The sequence below is a fragment of the Pongo abelii genome, chromosome 4 (genome assembly GCF_028885655.2).
Source record: "Pongo abelii isolate AG06213 chromosome 4, NHGRI_mPonAbe1-v2.0_pri, whole genome shotgun sequence".
In the NCBI taxonomy this organism is placed as follows: Eukaryota; Metazoa; Chordata; class Mammalia; order Primates; family Hominidae; genus Pongo; species Pongo abelii.
This window is the reverse complement of record NC_071989.2, coordinates 80,633,179-80,653,163: the sequence shown is the minus strand read 5'-3', so window position 1 is coordinate 80,653,163 and position 19,985 is coordinate 80,633,179. Positions and strand designations below refer to the sequence as shown.

Here is a 19,985-nt window from a genome sequence, read left to right as displayed (position 1 = left end):
TGTGGCCCAACACAAATTCGTGAACTTTCTTAAAACATTATGAGATTGTGTGTGTGTGTGTGTGTGTGTGTGTATGTGTGAGCTCATCAGCTATCATAGTGTTAGTGTATTTTATGTGTGGCCCAAGACAATTCTTCTTCTTTCAGTGTGACCCAGGGAAGCCAAAAGATTGGATACCCCTGGACTATACCTAATTATTTCTTGTGCTCAGCAAGGTTAAGCAACTTGCCTAAAGTCACCCAGCAAACAAGTGGCAAAGCCAATATTCTAATTCAGCCTGTACTTTTAATTGAATTTTCTTTCCCTATCAAGAGAGCACAAGTTAATAACTATAGCTGACATACAGATCTGCAGAATTTGTACAGTTTTTGATCATATGTTATCATGTTTTAGCCTCACCAGGCTGTGCAGTGGTTAGGTCTAGCCTGAATCCATCCTGAACCCAAGGAGTATGGTAGAGATTTGCTTACTCTAAACATGTTGCCCCTTACAGAATCTGCCTGGTTTTTGTGAGTAAGGCTTTTGGGTATCTCTCATTTACCTACCCATCACCTATGATGCCCCCAGTTAATGGCAATAGATTCTGTGTAACACAAGGAAAGAGACCATCTGATGTTCTGTAGAAAGTTATCTTTGCTTTGAAGATTTTAGTTACAGGGTGGGTCCATGGACAAGGTCTGTTGACTTTCTGCAACTGTACTTTCAAATTCAGTTGGTTACTATACTGACAATGGTAGGATGGGAGAACACTGAACAAATGACATGGCTTATCAGGGAAATTAGACATGTCAGCCCATCAAAATTCAGGAGAGGGAAGCCTCTTTGTTTATTTGGGCCGTTTTGGTTCAAGGAGTGGGGATGACAAATTTATTCAAGAGAATTTTAGGTCCTACCTCAGAAACACAAGTTAAGTGACAAAGAGGTATGCTTCTCTCTCCACGCTGAGAATAGTGTGTTACCCGATAGTGGGGCCTGCAGCAGGGCTGTGAAGACAGTGCCGGGCCCTGGAGGGAGGTGAATTCCCCCCATGACCCACAGGGCTCTGAGGACACATGTGCTCAGAGCCTGGCTCGCTGCATGCCAATAGCATGAGCTCCCGAAATGTTTGTTGCTCAGAGTTGAACAAATTTCTGAGTGCCTTTATTACTAATCCTGAAGAATAATGTTTTTTCAGTATCACACATTAAGACACGGAAAGAAAACCCCATTTTAAAAATACAGAAGAAATCATTATATAATACACATCCTGAAACTAGGTCCTCGGTGGTTGGTCTTAGCACATTGTCACATTTAAAGGAAAGAGTAGGATTAGGTTCCACTGTATGTAACAGAAAAATAAAAATAATAGAAGCTTAAACAAGATGTAAAAGGTTTTTTGTCTCTCATTTAAAAGAAGCCTGGAGTAGATAATCAGGCAACATCATTGTTATTGGGGATCCAGCCTTTTTTTTTTTAATCTTTTTTTCATCTTGGTTACAAGTACCTTCTATCCTCAAGGTCACCTCATAGTTCAAGGTAGCTGCTAGGGCTTCCACAATCATATACAAATATATTCTCTGAGAATGAGAAAAAGCAGAAAGTCAAAAAAGGAATTTTCCCAGCCATTCGTTCTCCATGTAGGCTTTCAGGAAGTCCTTTTTACAAACTTCTGCTTATATATGATTACCCAGAACTTACCATATGGCCAAATTTAGCTGCAAAGGCATCTGGAAAATGTAGTCTTTCAAATGGGCACATTACCCCACTTCTTAATAACATAGAACTGCAGTTCTCAACCTTTTCGGGCTTGAAAAAGGTTGATACCTTTTATACCCTAAAAAATTATTGAGCATCCTAAAGAGCTTTTATGTGAGTAATATCTATTAGTATTTGCCATATTAGAAATTAAAGCCAAAAAATCTGAAAATATTTGTTTATTCATTTAAAAAGTATATTTATATGCTCTTTACAGTTAAATAACATATACTTTCCAAGGAAAAAAAAATAAAGTGAAAAGAGTGATATTGTTTGACATTTTTGCAAATTTCTTCACTGTTTGACTTAATAGGAGACAGCCAGACTCTTTTATATCTGCTTCTACACTGACTCTGTTGCAATATGACATCTTGCTTGAATTATATGGAGAAAATCTGGCCTCATGCAGATATGTAACTGAAAAATATAAAAGTGTTTTTAAAAGTTTTTCAGGTAATTGCGGTTATTTTTCTTTTTTATGATACCATAATTCATGTGGTAGTTATTTAAAGGTTAGTTGCAATGTAGAATCTGAAACCGTATCAATGAATATTTTGTACTCTGTTATGTTAAAATTCACTGGGATATCTTGCATAGTGAATGGATTTTTAACCACACATGATATTGCAATATCACATAATAGTTATATGGAAAATGTTTGTTTAATGAATTATGCAGACCTTTCAAATGCTGACACATTTCATTATATAATTTTAAAATCACATTTTAAAATATCACCACTGATCTAACAAGAAAAGAACACTTTCAAGAAGTTGTCAAGCTCATGATGACAAACATAAGTTTTCAAAAATTCTAATTTTTACTTGAAAGTTTGAATGTTATCATTGGCAACTAATACTGTAAGATATTTATCTTGAAGTGGCAGGCTCACTTTGTTCAGTTTTGAAAAAATATCTACCAAGTACACACATCTGAATAACTATGGTGTATCCAGCAGTCACTCTTCCGAGTAAAAATGGCATTCCATGAGAAATGTGGCTAGTTCAGCTTGCAACTCACAGAACTGCTTTCCCTCCAAGTAACCATCATAGTCATGCAGGCAGCAGAAGCATGTTATGTGTACCTCCCATTCCATCACACAGACTGTTAAAAAGCTATGTACTCAAGGGTTGAGATTTAACAAAATTAATAATTTTTACTGCTTCAATAAGGGCATTTAAAAGTGAAACTGGCCATTTTTATTGTACCTCATTGTTTTTACTGTGAGTGCACGGTGGTGAAGAACAGTTATTGCTAGACAGTTTGGTGCTTGTATTAGTTTCCTGTGGCTGCTCTAACAAATTATTACAAACTAGGTGGCTTAAAACAACAGACATTTATTCTCTCACAGCTCTGGAGGTCAGAAGTCTGAAGTCAAGGTGTCAGCAAGGCCACACCCCATCTGGAGGCTCTCAGGAAGAGTCTGTTTCTTGCCTCTCCCAGCCTCTGTGGCTGCCAGCATTCCTTGGCTTGTGGCCACATCACTCCAATCTTTGCCTCTATTTTCACATGGCCTTCTCTTCTTCTGTCTGTAAAGTCTCCTTATGTCTCCTTATAGGTATACATGTGTTTGCATTTAGGGACCCCTCAGATGATCTAGGATCATCTCCCCATCTCCTTAAATTAATCACATCTGCAAAGACCCTTTTTACAAATAGAGCAACATTTACTAGTTTCCAGAGATTAGGTCCTGATATCTTTGTGCTGCGGGGTGAGGGGGTGGTTGGTGTGCATTTTTCAGTCTGCTACAGTGCTATTGCTGTGATTGGTGCTAAGACACCAGCAGTTTGAGCCACTGTTGCTTTTATACCATCAATGCAGATGTCCCTTCAATCAAGAAGGTAAATAATGTTTTAGAATTATTATTTAATTTGTTTTGACCTTGCATAACATGCATCCCAAACCCCTCTGCCAAAAGCAAACAAACAAAGGTCTCAGGGAGTCCCAGGGACTTATGGACCACACTTTGGTAACTGCTGATGTCAGGGAATAGATGTTAGGTATACAAATAGAATTCTCTGCCTCAACAGCCTGGAAGAGAGGCTAGTCTTTTGCATTCCTTCAAAGTGAGCCCATTAATTTCTGAGTTCACTTTGGGGGAAATAGAAATGGAGATGTAAGACTCACTAGTCTCAAATGATAGATAAAGCCACAGGACTACATCACCCTTTGGAAAAGAGGTTTCCACAAAAGTTCTTCACCTGGGATCCACAGAGCTCCCCAAATGATGAGGATATGCATAGTTCTGGGGAGGAACCAGAGCAGGAAGGAGGAGAGCAAGAGCCAGGGCCCAACAGAGCCCAAGAGAATCAGGGATGGGAAGCCTGCAAGGGAGCATGAGAGCAACTTGGGCCAGCAAAGAGCCTTCACCACGGTCCCAGCATTCCACAGGCCCAGCATGTTTCCGTGAGTCCTGTTTAGGCTGTTGAGAGATCGGGGTGTCCCTCATGGCTGAGGTGGGATCAAACCAGCCCCAGAGAGAGGAGGAAGAGTCCAAGCCAGAGGAACCAGGGGGCCAGGGGGCAGGAGCAGCTACTGCAGCCACTGATTCTGCCTCTCACACCCCGAGAGGGAGACGTGCAGAGTTCCTCCCTGTGCTCCACCTTCTGCTGAGGAATCAGATTACTTAGGTTATTTTCAGCTTCACCTCTCAGGGTACAAAGGTGGTGGCTCCCCATAAATGAATTACCATCTGCCGGGAGTGAACAGTTTTTCTAGGTGTGGTAGCGAGGGCTGGGTTGGGAAATCTATCAAAGAAAGACTCATGGGGTAATCTGATCTGATATTCTCTGTGTGTGCTGCTGTGACACTGTCATTAGCTAGCAGAGGACTTTAGCAACAACATATATATATATGTGAAATACCGTTCACGTACATGAACCTCTGCTCCCTCCCAAGAGGCTTTGTGTATATGTGTCCATGTAAAAGTGTTATTGATATTACAATGTATTTGTGTCCACGTAGATGTATGCATACATGTCACATTTGTATCTATGTGTCTTGCGTGTTTACCTATGACATATGTAAGCGGCAGCATGATGATGCAGTGAAAACGCCAGGGCTGAAGAAGATGAGATTAACAGAAGGACACAGAGACAGATCATTTCCTTCTTTTCCTCCTTTACTCTAAAAATAGTTTTATAAACAGGTAATATATGAACATGGTTTAAAAAAATCATTAATCGCCATCAAGTAAAGTGAAAAATGAGTCTCCCATCCTCCACCCCAGAAATAATTATCACTAGTTCTTATGTATTCTTCAAGAGATATTTCATATATTTGAAAAAAAGAGTATATACACACACACATATAGATGTATATATATTGTATGTATACGTATGTGTGTATATGTATCTATATCCCTTTTGAATTAGTTCTTTTAAACTAGTGAATTGCAGGGTTGGAAAAAGGAAAATCTCTATCTTCTCATACCTTGTACATAAGCACAAATTCCAGAGCACATATTTGTTTGCATCTATGATTTACACGTGTAGGCTTTGTGATAGAGGGCAAATTTTTTTGTTATAGAAAACTTCTGGAACCTAGGAAACTAATTTCCTTACCAGATCATCTGGTAATTAATCTTAAAAGCTCAAGACAAAAGATTTCCCTATCTGAGACCTTTGTGCTTTCCCAGAGGCAGGTGAGAATCATTCCAGTGGAGGTGTCTGCACTTTCTGACTTGTCATCAATTCCTTAGGAGCAATCCAGTAAAGATTTATTTAGTACATCCCTCTGTTGATTTTATAACCACTGCTGACTGCTTGGGACATAAAACTCTTGATGATTTATAAGCAGTAAGTGGGCAAGAAATTCATAAATCACATTCCATAATAAGGGTGTAGGTGAATACACACACATACACTTATTCATATCCACTTTCAGAGGAAGAGCTGTAGGTATGTCCAGAAAATATATTCATTTTTAATTCAAAAAATTGAGAGCTCATTGATAAGAGGCCCACAGTCAATAACATCTGAGAGGTAAATTATATCAGGCAATATTTTAATGTAAAGCAAGAGGCTTTGCTCTTGTATTTCTGAAAGAGGAGACTGGTTCGTGCTTTTGAGATGTTCAAAGGGGTTTTTATGATCCCTGAAGGAAAACAATAATTTTTTTTCTAAAAAGCTTTACTGACCAAGCCAAAAATGTTGAAGATTGCCAAGGTTTCCTGATACTCTTGAAATTATTCTGCAATAGATAATTCTCAACTAAACAGTCATTTAAAGATCTCTCTCTCCTTTTTTCTAAGTCTGGGTTTAGAAAAATCCCTAATAGTATTCTAAAAGTAGGAAAAATACAAGTTTTTAATTCCAGGGAAGTAGTAGGGCTTCAGGGAACTAATAGAGAAGGAGAAAAATCTTGTAAAACATATTTGTTTGGAAAGTAAAATTTAATAATTATGAATCTGCTACCATGAATAGTTTGCCAACCATCTGCCTCTCAAAATGTAGTATGAAACAGCAAGAAATTTAAGATGCAATTGGCAAAATGTAATTCTTATTTGGATTCTGATTCAAACAAAACAAAGAAGAAAAAATAAGAGAAAATGAGATGGGGGAAAATTGGGGAAATTTGAACACTGATTAGGTATTTGATGACATTCAAAAATCATTGTAAATTTTTAAGGTGTAATAATGGTGTTCTAATTCTTTCAAGTCTTTATCTTTTAAAGATACACAACAAAATATTTTAGGATGAAATTATTTGATGGCTTGAATTTGCTTTTAAAAAATCCAATTGGGGGAATTGTGAGTGGGGGGTATAAATTAAACAAGATTGGCCATGAGTAGATAACCACTGAAGCTGGATGAAAGATACATGGGGTTACATATACAGGCATACTTTAGAGACATTGTGGGCTCAGTTTCAGACCACTGCAAGAAAGCAAACAATGCAATAAAGTGAGTCACACAATTTTTTTGTTTCCCAATGCATATAAAAGTATATTTATGGGCCAGGCGTGGTGGCTCGCGCCTGTAATCCCAGCACTTTGGGAAGCTGAGGTGGGTAGATCACTTGAGGTCAGGAGTTCAAGACCAGCCTGGCCAACATGGTGAAATCCCGTGTCTACTAAAAATACAAAAATTAGCTGGGCATGGTAGTGGGTGCCTATAATCTCAACTACTCGGGAGGCTGAAGCATGAGAATCGTTTGAACCCAGGAGGCAGAGGTTGCAGTGAGCCAAGATTATGCCACTGCACTTCAGCCTGGGCAACAGAGCGAGACTCCATCTAAAAAAAAAAATACATTTACACTATACTTGTCTGTTAAGGGTGCAGTAGCATTATGTCTAAAAAACAATGTACATACCTTAATTATAAAATACTTTGTTGCTTATTGCTTAAAAATGCTAGTGATCATCTGAGCCTTCAGCAAGTCATAATCTTTTTGCTGGTGGAGGGTCTTGCCTGGATACTGATGCCTGCTGACTAATCAGTACGGTGTTTACTGAAGGTTAAGGTGGCTGTAGTCATTTCTTAGTAAGACAACAGTGAGGTTTGCTGCATAGTTGAACTCTTCCTTTCGTGAAAGATTTCTCTGTAGCATAAGATGATGTTTGATAGCATTTTACCCACAGTAGAAGTCAACTTTCAAAATTGGAGTCAATCCTCTAAAACCCTGCTGCTGCCTTATCAACTATGTTTATGAAATATTCTCAATTCTTTGTTGTTATCTTGACGATGTTCACAGCATCTTAATCAGGAGTAGTTTCCATCTCATGGAACCATTTTCTTTGCTCATTCATAAGAAGCAACTTCTCATTCATTCCAGTTTGATCATGAGATTGGAGCAATTCAATCACATCTTCAGGCTCCACTTCTAAATCTAGTTCTCTTGCTGTTTCCTTCATGTCTGCAGTTACTTCCTCCACTGAAGTCTTGAGCCTCTCAAAGTCATCCAAGAGGACTGGAATCAACTTCTTCCAAACACCTGTTAACGTTGCCATTTTTACTTCCTCCTATGAATCACAAATGTTCTTAATGGTACCTAGAATGATGAATCCTTTCCAGAAGGTTTTCAATTTACTTTTCCCAGATCCATCAGAGCAATCACTATTTATGGCAGCTATAGTCTTACAAAATCCATTTCCTAAGTAATAAGACTTAAAAATAAAAATCATTCCTTTATCCATGGGCTGCAGAGTGAATGTTATCTTAGTGAGCATGAAAACAACATTAATCTGCTTGTACATCTCCCTCAGAACTCTTGGGTCAATGAGCAGTAATATTTTTAATGGGATCCTTCTGAGCAGCAGGTGTCAACAGTGAACTTGGAATAATCAGGAAACCATGCTATAAATAGATGTGCTCTCACGCAGGCTTTGTTGTTCCATTTCTAGAGCACAGGCAGAGTAGATTTAGCATTATTCTTAAGGGCCTTGGGATTTTTGGAATGGTCAATGAGCATTGGCTTCAGCTTCAAGCCACCAGCTGCTGTAGCCCGTAAGTCAAGAAAGTCAGCCCGTCCTTTGAAGCTTTGAAGCCGGGCACTGACTTCTCCTCTCTAGCTGTGAAAGAACTAGATGGTCTTCCATCTAGAAGGCTGTTTTATCTACAGTGAAAATCTCTTGTTTAGCATAGCCACCTCCATCAATGATCTTAGCCAGATCTTCTGAATAACTTGCTGCAGCTTCTAAATCAGCACTTGCTGCTTCGCTTTGCACTTTTATGTTATGGAGATGGCTTCTTTCCTTAAACCTCATGAAGCAACCTCTGCTAGCTTCCAACTCTTCTTCTGCAGCTTCCTTACTTCTCTCAGCCTTCATAGAATTGAAGAGAGTTTGGGCCTTGCTCTGGATTAGGCTTTGGCTTAAGAGAATGTTGTAGCTGGTTTCTATCCATACCACTCAAACTTTCTCCACATCACTAATAAGGCTGTTTCAATTTCTCGTTATTCGTGTATCCACTGAAGTAGCACTTTTAATTTCCTTCATGAACATTTCTTTTGCATTCACAACTGGCTAATTATTTGGTAGAAGAAACCTAGCTTTCAGCCTGTCTGGGCTTTCAACACACCTTCCTCACTAAGCTTAATTTCAAGTGAGCTTTTGATTTTGAGTGAGAGACATGCGACTCTTCCTTATACTTGAACACTTAGAGGCCATTGTAGGGTTATTAGTTGGCCTAATTTCAATATTGTTGTGTCTCAAGGAATAGGAAGGCCCAAAGAGAGGGAGAGAGTCGGGAGAATGGCCAGTGGGTGGAGCAGTCAGAGTGCACACATTTATCAAGTAAGTTCATCATCTTATATGAGCAAGGTTGATGGTGCCCCAAAACATTTACAACAGTAACATTAAAGATCACTGATTGCAGATCACCATAATTGATAAAATAACAATGAAAAAGTCTGAAATATTGCAATAATTACTAAAATGTGTGTAGACACACAAAGTGAGAACATGCTGTTGGAAAAATGGTACTAAGAGACTTGCTCCACATGGGATTGCCACAAACCTTCCATTTGTAAAAAAAAAAAAAAAAAAAAAAAAAAAATCTGCAAAGTCCAATAAAATGAGACCTTCCTGTACTTTTTTATGTACTCTTGTATTTGTTTGAAATTTTTTACAATGTGAAAAACAACAAAAACAGCTAACAAGCTAGAATGGTTATTCATTAGGTATTTGAACATTTTTTCATGTATTCATATCACATTTATTATTCAACAGAAACTGAGCATTGGTTCGGAGTGAGACATTTCAGTAAATGCTGAGTGGTGTGAGCTGCAGTCACTCCAGACAGTGCAGGTTGTGACGGGTGGGGACACTACTGATATCTAGACCCCATCAGCGTCTGTGATGTGTGCTGGAGCCTCTCTCCTCTAGGTAAGTAAGAAGGTGTCTACCCGTTGGTTACTGTGAAGAGCTTCTGTTTAGGGGAACGGCCACCCAGCAGTATTCAGCTTTGGTGCAATCTACTCCACTGATCTAACAGTCATCAACAGCTAGTTGGAAGCTAGCAGAGGTTGCTTCATGAGGTTTAAGGAAAGAAGCCATCTTCATAACGTAAAAGTGCAAAGTGAAGCAGCAAGTGCTGATTTAGAAACTGCAGCAAGTTATTCAGAAGATCTGGCTAAGATCATTGATGGAGGTGGCTATGCTAAACAACAGATTTTCACTGTTAGTCATCTAACAGGACCGGAGAAGCCCCAGAGGTCTGAAGCTGAAAACAGAGACTCAAGGCCAGCTCTCCAGAAAAAAAAGGAGGCTTTATTTTTATGCTGTACCTAAAAAAGAAAAAGTAAGGAGAGCAGTCAAAGGGCTCGTTTTGTAGCAGACAGCCATGTGGTGAATTTGAAACTCACACCAGTGCCTGGCCTGCAGAGCAGAAGGGAAGGTGACTGGGATCTCTGGAAAGCCCTCCACCTCTACAAGGCACTTCCCAGAGGGCAGTGAAAACAGAGCCTCTTTGCACAAGAGATCCACCCTCCAGTGGCCCAAAAATGAGAAAGAAAAGTCCTGAGAGCTTTGTGAAAGCTTATTCCCCTTGGTGTCTGAGCCTCGTTTCTCAAACCTGGATGATCCCTTTCCTGCTCCATCAAAACCATCAGCTGTTATCAGTCACTCTAGCCAAAAGACCCAGCCCAAATTGCTCCCAGGGGATAACAAATTCTTAAGAAACTCATGGCTGGGCGCGGTGGCTCACACCTGTAATCCTAGCACTTTGAGAGGCTGAGGCAGGCAGATCACCTGAGGTTGGGAGTTTGAGACCAGCCTGACCAACATGGAGAAGCCCCATTCCTAGTAAAAATACAAAATTAGCTGGGCGTGGTGGTGCATGCCTGTAATCCCAGCTACTCGGGAGGCTGAGGCAGGAGAATCGTTTGAACCTGGGAGGCAGAGGTTGCAGTGAGCTGATATCGCGTCATTGCACTCCAGCCTGGGCAATAAGAGCGAAACTCCATCTCAAAAAAAGAAAAGAAAAGAAAAGAAAAGAAACTCGTTTCCTGTAATCAACAAGACCTTTTAGCTTTATTTTTAACTCTGTGTAGATCCCCAGAGCCTGCCCACCACACGGCCCCTCTGCAGGCTGAGGATGGAGGAGAGGGGAGGAATGGCTCCCAATATTCTGGTCACTTAGCTCTGAATGCCACCAGCAAAGTGAATATTATACCCGTATATGCCCTCTGGATCTTGCCGTAAACAGTCAATGTGCAAAATCTGATCACAGCTCCCTCTTCAGAAAAACACTTCCATGGCTTCCCAACTGCTCTTTAAACAAAGCCTAAAATGTTTGACAAGACTGATAAAGTTGACCAGGCCCTGTGGGTTCTGGCTGGACACCAAACCTTCAGGCACCTGCCTCGAGCCAGGGCTGCTTCCTCCACTGATAATCTAAGGGAGAAGAGCAGAGCCAGGAGCTGGACTCCAATCAGTGTCCCCAGATCATAGTTTCCCATGGTTCATCCCTGATGAGATACTGAGTGAAAGAATGACAACAGGCAAATATCTGGACAACAAACCAGAAACTCTGTCGAGAATGTGTCCTGCTGGTCAGAGACGTAGCAAGGACCTGGTTGGAAGTCAGAGTTTAGGAGCCACCCAGTGGGCTTCCCATCAGGTTGGCCCCTGAAATTCCCAAATAAAGAAATAGAGAGCATGAGTGGTTGTCTCAAAGCAAGAAAACTGGTGGGTGTAATTTCTTGGTTCCTGGAAGGCACCTCTGTTTGAGGGTTGTAGCAGCAGAAAAATAAAAAGCTTTACACAGCCTGCTGAATGCCTCATAACACTGCCTCCCATATGGCGCTCTGCCAGGCCCCTCCCTCCTGCCCTCTCCTCTTTGTCTAGGAGACAGCCACTGTTCCTTTAGATCCTAGCACAGTCTCCACAGGTCCACAGACACCCTGTGAACAGTGCTCCCTGGGATTATGCAAGGCAATGACCCTGACTTCACTTCCAAAGCAAGCCTCATGACCCTTTTATGAGTCCAAATCCCTCTTAGGGCTACAGGACTTCTCAGTGGTGTCAGAGAATAATTAATAGACGATTAATACAGATAATGAATCCATATCTTTCTCCCCCACTAAACTACTAGACTAGAGGCTCTGCAAGGGCAGAACCATGTATGCTCTCTTGTTGGTGAAATTTTTAAGTTATATTTCCATCTGTTAAAATGGAAATATAACTTAAATGGAAAAAAATTTAAGTTATATTTCCAGACCAGACACAGAGTAGGTGCTCAATAAATAAACGTTGCACTAATGAACAAATTCCTGTTTTCTGATCTCTGACTGCTGCAGATCCTAATCCTACCTCGAGATCTTGAAGCCATTAGCCCTGAAGCACTCTCTTTGGAAGCATAAATGACCTCTACATTAGCACTTTTCCCTCTGTCTTGGAACAGGAATTGTTGGTGCCAGAAACTAATCATCCCAACCCTCCAGGCCACCTCCCTGCATATCTGACTCCAGGCATCTCCAAGACAAACTGGCTGCCCTGATCTCCCCAGCTGTACGTGGGGATGCCCTTTCCTAAAAACATTTTCTTTTTTGAGCTACTTTTGATGTTCATTGTAGCCCAAATTTATGAACATAAAATTATGGGGTGGGTGAGGATGGCAGGGAGTTGGGGGGAGACAGTGAGAGAAGCACTCAAGGTAAGGGTGGCATGAGGGGCCCAAAGTGTCATCTGCTGGTCAGCATGCCACTGGTGATGCTCAGTCTGGTCCTTGTCACCAAACTTCTTCTCCAAAACCAGTGGCCCTAAGCTAGGGACCAGTGTCTCAGAGATCTGCTGAACATAAAGCTAGTTTCTGTAAATGAAATCATTTTCACTTATCACCTATCATCAAACATGGAAGTGTATGTGAAAAGGTTTTGTCCCTAAGATATAACATAAATGACAACAATAATATACCAAGCTTACTTCATTCATATCCTTAGAAAACTAGATACTTCTGATCAAAATTAGTAAAAGTCGCTCCATATACAAACGTTATGTCAAAATTTTTTTAAGAATTGCTAAATCCTGTGTCTTCCTTTAGGATGTGCCACCCTTACCTTGAGTGGCATTGCCTTTGAAGCCCAAAACAAATATTTTCTTTTAAAACCTAATGGTTTTAAAGTGTCTCTTCTGAAGTCTGTGAGTCAGTTCCAGTTGTTTATTACACAGCCAAATTCAGAGAGATTAAGGACACCAAAGTTTCTTTAATGAAGAAGATGAGTTTCTTTTAGTCATAACGATTGTTTCTATTATATCATTCCCCATGTGCTGACATGGCAACTCTGCTCTGTCTCGCTCCACAGACCTACGGGTACTTAGGGAAATCCTGTGTTCTGTCAGCCACTGGTCCCAGCTAGTTCATGCTTGGCGCAGGCCCCAGCCTGGGGTGGACCAAGAGCCCACCCATGTACATCACATGTCAAGCTTCAACCTTACAGAAGAGAGCAGCAGCCAAGGGTCACTGTGACTCAGTGATCAGGGAAGGATGTATTCACAGCGTTATCCTATTATGGTCTGTTTTGTGTAATTTAGTCAGGTCAATACTATTCTAGCAGAAGACATGATTTATTTTATTTCATTGGTTTGATGTTTTTGTTTTGTTTTGTTTTATAGCCTTTAAGGTACCCAGAGTCCTCAGAGAGGCCAGATGGCAGCTGAGTTGTTTGGGATTAGTGAGTCTGCTTTGGGGCCAAGGACAGCCACCGGGAAATCTCCAGCTGGGCCTGCTTTCTCTTCCCTGCTTCTTTCCCACCCGACTCCCACCTCTGTGGAAACTCCCAAAGTCTCAGAAGTCGTGATTTTTCTGTTGGCTGCTGGGGTTAAAATTGAGCCACCAATGCCTTCCTACAGGGAAGGGGGAGGGTGGTGGACGAAAAAGTGAAATTCCTGCTCCTGAACCTTATACAGGAGATTTCTTACCTGAGGGAATTTGAAACTCTTCCAGAGGAGAATTTACCCAGCCCAGCCTAATTTTTACCAGTCTGAGAAATTGCACCTCCCACTTCCCCTTTCCCCCCTTGAATGATCTCTGTCAGGCTGCCCAGGCGCTGCTGTAACTTCTGAAGGTTACAACATAGAACACCACAGTTGTCAGGTAACAATGATGGAAACACTTGCTCCCTGAGCTGAGCATTGTATTATTATATCAGAATAGTCTCTAGCGAGGGAGAGAGTATATTTCTTCATAAGGGGGAGGAGAGAAGCAGGCACAGGCCTCCTCTTCCAGCTGTGTCTCTTCTAGCTGGTCAGCATCAGGATTGGGCCTGAAATGTGAGCAGAAAACACAGGTACATTATGGTCCAAAGCACCATTCACAGAACCAAGGCTGCCATCGTGGGCAACAGGCTAAGAAGAGATTCACAGTCTCCCAACACCTTATTCATGGACCAAACAGCCACAGATCATGACGGAGATGGCTAGAAGGAGTGCATTCCCCCAGTAGACACGTCATACCTGTGATTTCCACCATCTGCGAAAGAAGGGCAGCCCTCATCAACCACAAATGCAGAGTTATCTTGAGGGTAGATGGTGTAGTATTGAGAAGGACTTGACATGGCAGCTGCTGCCCCTCCAGAGGTTATGAGGCTGCAGGGGCTCACCACAGACTGCAGGTAGCTGGTATTTATCCCCACAGGCTCTGGAGAACCATAAGGAGGAGGGATGTACTGCACCACAGTGGCCCCATGGAAGGTGATGGGTTGGTTGATGCCAGTGAAAACAAATGATGGTCCTCCTGGTGTCTGTTCCGAGTCCAGGACCCTTTCCTCACTTTCTTTGCACAACTGGCAGGAGAGCATTTTGAACTTGCACACAGCAATCAGGATGAACGTCACCCCAACTGACAGCAGGACGGGCCCAAGGAGCTGGGTCCATTCAAAGTGGGAGACACCTTGGTATTTGATCCAGCCCATGACAGTGAATGTGATCCCCACCAGTCCCAGAAAGATGCCTGAGAAGAGCAAGGTGGCCCCCGCCTTGTCGTCATCGGACACCTGGATGTCAGCGGTGCTGGGTGTGTAAGGAGTGACGGAGAACACATTGACAGGGAAGTCCTCCAAGCGGCCGCTGCCCTGCTCCATTGCTCCTTGTGGGCTCACCCTGCTTCTTAGAGTGGAGAGGATTGTGAGAACCAAGGAATCACAGGTCCAAATTAGTTATAAAAGAACTTAGGGCTTGTGCTTAACAGGGTGTAACACACAGAGGGCTGGACCTTGTTTAGAAGAATAAAGGTCTGAGAAATGAAGCCTGAAGTTTTCTCATGTATTGTCAACAAGTGGAGGTCTCTGTTTTGCAAGTCAATGACAAGCTGTCTCTCTAATTCACATTCATTCATTCACACATTCAAAAATTAACTTACTGAGCCCATCTTTCTCTTTCTTTTTCTTTTCTTTTTTTTTTTGTTTGTTTGTTTGTTTGTTTGTTTAGGGTGTGGGTCTCAGTCTGTCACCCAGCTGGAATGCAGTGGCACAATGATAGCTCACTGCAGCCTCAACCTCCTGGGTCAAGCGATCCTCCCACCTCATCCTCTCCAGTAGCCAGGACTACAGGCACACATCACAATGCTCAGCTACTTTTTAAAATTTTTTGTAGAGATAGGGTCTCATTATGTTGACCAGGCTGGTCTCAAACTCCTGGACTCAAGTGATCCTCCTGCCTTGGCCCCAGGAGGTACTCTTTTATAGCAATTTAAGACGCTGCCATAAGACCCTGTTTTTGTCCTACCCAACTTTGTAGAAATGGCAGAGCTCCCTCAAGGGTCTCCAGCAGTGAACGGGGCCCTTGATATATCCACACATGCACAGGAGTTTAACCTGATTTTCCTAGTGGTTCAGCTCATTAGGAACAGACAGACACCTATTTCTTGACTGCGTGTGTATTCCTATCTACTTCACGAACCCCTAGCTGTGATGATACTTAAACTTTAATAACAGTTCTCACAAAGCCCTGAGATCCTGTTCTTTTCTGGCCAGCCCCACATGCCTTTTGCTTTCTGCATTTGGGGAGTAATTCCAGCCTTGGGAGAGGAACAACATCATAGGAAACTTTTTATGCACTGCATCACTGCCAGGGGTTGAATAAGCATCAGATATGACCTGGCTCACTGGGACACGTGCTTCGGACCCTCCCTCCATGGTGGCCACACAGTTCCTGGTCTTCAAGGTGAAACAACCAGCTGTGTTTTGGAGCCTACTATGTTTTGCAACCAAACCCAAGTTGATGTAGAGAAGACAGTTTAATTTTCAATAACATTATCTGTCATTCATGACTGCAAAACTTCCGAACAGCCCCATGAGTTTCTTCCTCCACCGATTAATAACTGTAGCCTTCTTTCCTTCCTAGACAGATTTTATCCAAGCCGATGCTTTCTGCAGTAGTTAAATATTATATTAGCTCCTTTTGCAGAATTGAAAGGGCTGCCGTCTTGCCCTAAGGCAGGGCTTCCTAAACTTCCCTTGACAAAGAAATCACATGGGCCACTTTTTTAAAGGACAAAATGTGAGCTCCCATTTCAGACCAACCGAACCAAATATCCAAGGGAAGGACCTCAGGTGATTCATCATCAAGAAATCTTAGGAAACCCAACCCCAGGTTAACCTTAAATGCTTCTAGGAGACCAAAGGAGTTTTTTCCCCATGAAAATGCCTCTCCCTGCTACAGGACAAGGCCTGTAATCTCCTACTTCACTGCCAAATAGATGGGAAAGCAAGCAGGTGACCCCTGAGGTATCTTCCTGGATGTGCCTTGGAGCAGCAAGGCTGGAGTTGGGTTGCTATAGGAACAGGCTGCCCTTTTTCCCACTGAGCTAGATCAGAGATCCAGGAAAGCCAGATTTTCTCTCTAACTATAAATTTCTGGTAAGTTAGCCTGACATTATTTTCAGGTTCTTAACTCCTAAGTTAACAGTCAAAACAATCCCTGACATTTAGAAAAAAGCTAGGATCTCAAAATTGTCTTCCAAATCACTCAATTTATGTTTTCCATTTGCCTTTAGCTATATCCACTGAGAATAACTGGGAAGCCTGAGAGAGTAGAGGAAACAGATCACTCTCCTTTAGACAGCTCGTGAACGCAAACTGGAACTGCTTTCAGAGCAGAAAGATCAGAAAGTTCTCCAATTACATTTTCAAGGTCAGTTTGACTCAGCTGCTTCTTCCAAAAGCCCCACCTCTGTCTAGATGGTAAATAGCAATTTTTTTTTAAAGCTAACCAACTGAATTCAACAGCATATTAAAAGGACTATATGCCATGACCAAGTGGAAGGCAAGGCTGGTTCAACATACAAAAATCAATCTATGCAATGCAGTATATTCACAGAATGAAGGGGAAAAAAACCACACATGATCATCTCAATTGATGAGTGAAGGGGAAACATTTATTGAATACTTACTATGTACCAGGTGTAATTCTATACATTTAATGTAGGTGACATAATTTCATTCTTTTAACAACCAGGTTACAGTCAAGAAAACTATGCTGATTATTAAGCTATGGTGACTCAGCTCCAAACCCACCTTTCTAAACTTCTCTTTGTCTCAGACTCTGCAAAGCACACTTTTCCTTTCCCAGGCTGCTCCAGTTAGGCTCTGCCAATAGGGGGTGCTACAGGGAGACTTCAAGGTGTGAGGAAGGAGAAGGCACTTAGCAGTTTCTATTTTGCTTGCTGTTACTGTCAGTGTCACTCCAACAACAGTTCTTCATCCTGGCAGTAACAGTTCCAGTTTCCAGAACCCTCCTCCTGCCCTCCAATCAGCCTCGCTGTGCCCCTTCAGGGAAACCAACACCAGCCACTGTTCTTTGTCCAAGCTCCTGAGATACCAGCATCAGCCGAGTGACATTTTCTACTCAGAGAGCTGGATCCCAGCTCCACAAGGGCCCTTCTCCAAGCTTCTGCTTTCTAATATAAGCCCAACCTCTTCCTTTTGTTCTCCCAGCCTGTTTTCACTAAGTCTAAGTGGCCTTAGTGTTTATTTTTTGCCTTTTCAATCCTCCAGTATCTGTTAAACTAATTTCCTATATCAAATTCTCTCTATTAAAATAACTGGTATGGTTTCTGTTTCCCTAAGTGATTCTGACTGATATGTCGTATTCACAGTGGGGTTAGGAAACATACCTGTGAAGATGGGATTCTGGAATTGATTTGGTCATATTCTTGGCCTCAAATACAATGCTGAGTCCTCATCAATGAAACATGGTATATTAGTAGATCATGGCATGAAGTGGCATCAAAAGTAATAAAAATAGCACCTGTAGTAGGCTGTGATAAATTCCCTACTGGAGCAAATGCCTTGGGGACCAACTGGCTGCTACACTTAATCACTATGACAATAATGATGGACTGCAAGTTCTGTGGGATGGAGACGGCCACTTCAGAATGCCCTGCAATACTTATAAAAAGAAAAGTAACAAGCTCAGGTCTTTAAATTCAGCTCAAGTCACAGTCAGAGAACCAGAGAGTTTCTGTGGTGGTCCTGAAAGAAACACTTACCCTATATTTACAGGGCTGACATCACCAAAAGTCAACAAAATTTAAATAGATATCTTTCTATATAGCTATACATCTGTGGAGGCTACAGCCACTCCATCTTAGATGATAACCTGCCATGTTGACTTCTGTCTAACTTGTTCCAGGAATGCCTTTAAAATGTCTGTTTTGGAAGGGGAACATCACACACCGGGGCCTGTTGTGGGGTGGGGGGAGGGAGGAGGGATAGCATTTGGAGATATACCTAATGTTAAATGACAAGTTACTGGGTGCAGCACACCAACATGGCACATGTATATATATATGTAACTAACCTGCACATTGTGCACGTGTACCCTAAAACTTAAAGTATAATAAAAAAAAAGTCTGTTTTATCTACTGTTCCTTGCATGAGAGCATGTACTTACTGTAAACCCTGCCCTTAGATCAAAACAACTTTAATGTTATAGTACTTACCATAAATCCTGACCTTAAGCAATTGTTCTACACATCCCTTCTGAAGCATACATACCCTTTCCCTGAGGTATGTAAGCTCTGGGTCTGGTGAGTAATGGTACAGGATCCACCATCTTGTCTCGTGGCTCCCAGGAACATGGCCTCTGTTCTTAAGTCCCTATTAAATGTTCCTTTCTGAGAAACTGGATTTGTCAGCCTCTTTCCTCAGCCTCTCAGCTTCCTTGGCCTTTGAGGATAAGTTTGCATAGACCTGCTTACCATGGAACAGTATCTATATCTACATGCGATTGGTTCAGTTTCTCTGGAAAACCCTAATAGACAATGATACTTAAAGTATCTATGGTAAGTAGTGATGCTGTACAGAGTAATCATAGATAAAACCAAAGTGCAGGCCTCCAGGGTTTTAGAGAAAATCCATGCTGCTTCTGCAGGCAGCTATTCTCCTTTTGAGACACAGCTCATGATTCTTTACTGGGCCCTGGCTACTGGGCCCTGAATCACCCTGGGACACTGAATGACCCCTGAGCTGCCAATCATGACCTGAGCATATCTGACCCACACAACTGTAAGTTTGAGCATGCACAACAGTGATTCATTATCAAGTAAAAATGGTATTTAAGAACTTGGACATGAGCAGGTCTAGAATTACAAGTAAATACATAAACAGGTGGTTCAGAGCCTTACACTTACTCTTACTGTGTGGCATCTTCTCCTACAATCCAAACCTATAGCCTAGTAGGGAGCTCTTCCCAGCTAGATGACTGAGGAGAAAAAATCTTAGGTCTTGTGTGTACGTTATTCTGCACAACAGTGGACTGCTGAAGCATTATGACACCCATCAGGAGTGTCCCTGAAAGACGCTAGAAATAGGGGAGAATGGAAATCCTAGAGAGCAGAACTTCAAGCAGAACATTTGGTTGTCCATGTTGTCTGAGCTGAGAGATGGCCAACAATACAATCGATGTTGGTTCATAGGCAGAGGTGAGTGGTGTCCTAGGTTTCAAGGACTCAGAAAGAACGAGATTGGAATGTGAGTAACAGGAAATATGGTGAACAAGTATAAGGATATCTCAAAGTGGGCACAGAGTGTAAAGATAGTTGTGTTCCCTGTGAACACACACCCAAGGGCATCCCACTGCAAAGGAGGCTCTACCAGTCAGGTGAACAAGCGGGTGTATTCTGTGGATATCAGTCAGTCTTTTTCCCCAGACATCAGAGTGTTTCCTTAATGAGCCCATGTACACAGGATGCAGGCTACCATAATGAAAGGGATAAAGGCGATGCATGAGCTTAAAACTGGTAGCTAATCTGGCTACCATCACTGTTGAGTACCTAACCTACCAAAAGCAGAGACCAATGCTGAGCCCTCAG

General features: G+C 41.9%; 1 protein-coding gene across 1 annotated transcript; it reads right to left on the bottom strand.

The window, feature by feature from the left end:
* Positions 1 to 13,275: 13,275 nt before the first annotated feature.
* Positions 13,276 to 14,853, bottom strand: TMEM174 (transmembrane protein 174). Its single transcript, NM_001132669.2, has 2 exons — positions 14,129 to 14,853; positions 13,276 to 13,938 (listed from the first exon to the last, which is right to left on the bottom strand). Exons 1-2 carry the CDS (start codon positions 14,752 to 14,754, stop codon positions 13,833 to 13,835), a joined length of 732 nt encoding a protein of 243 aa, NP_001126141.1. The 5' UTR covers positions 14,755 to 14,853; the 3' UTR covers positions 13,276 to 13,832.
* Positions 14,854 to 19,985: the final 5,132 nt, after the last annotated feature.

Coding starts and splice junctions, on each gene's coding strand:
- TMEM174 (NM_001132669.2), bottom strand. CDS start 14,754: ATGGAGCAGGGCAGCGGCCGCTTGGAGGACTTCCCTGTCAATGTGTTC. Junction 13,939..14,128: donor GCAGATGGTGGAAATCACAG/GTATGACGTGTC, acceptor CTCACATTTCAG/GCCCAATCCTGATGCTGACC.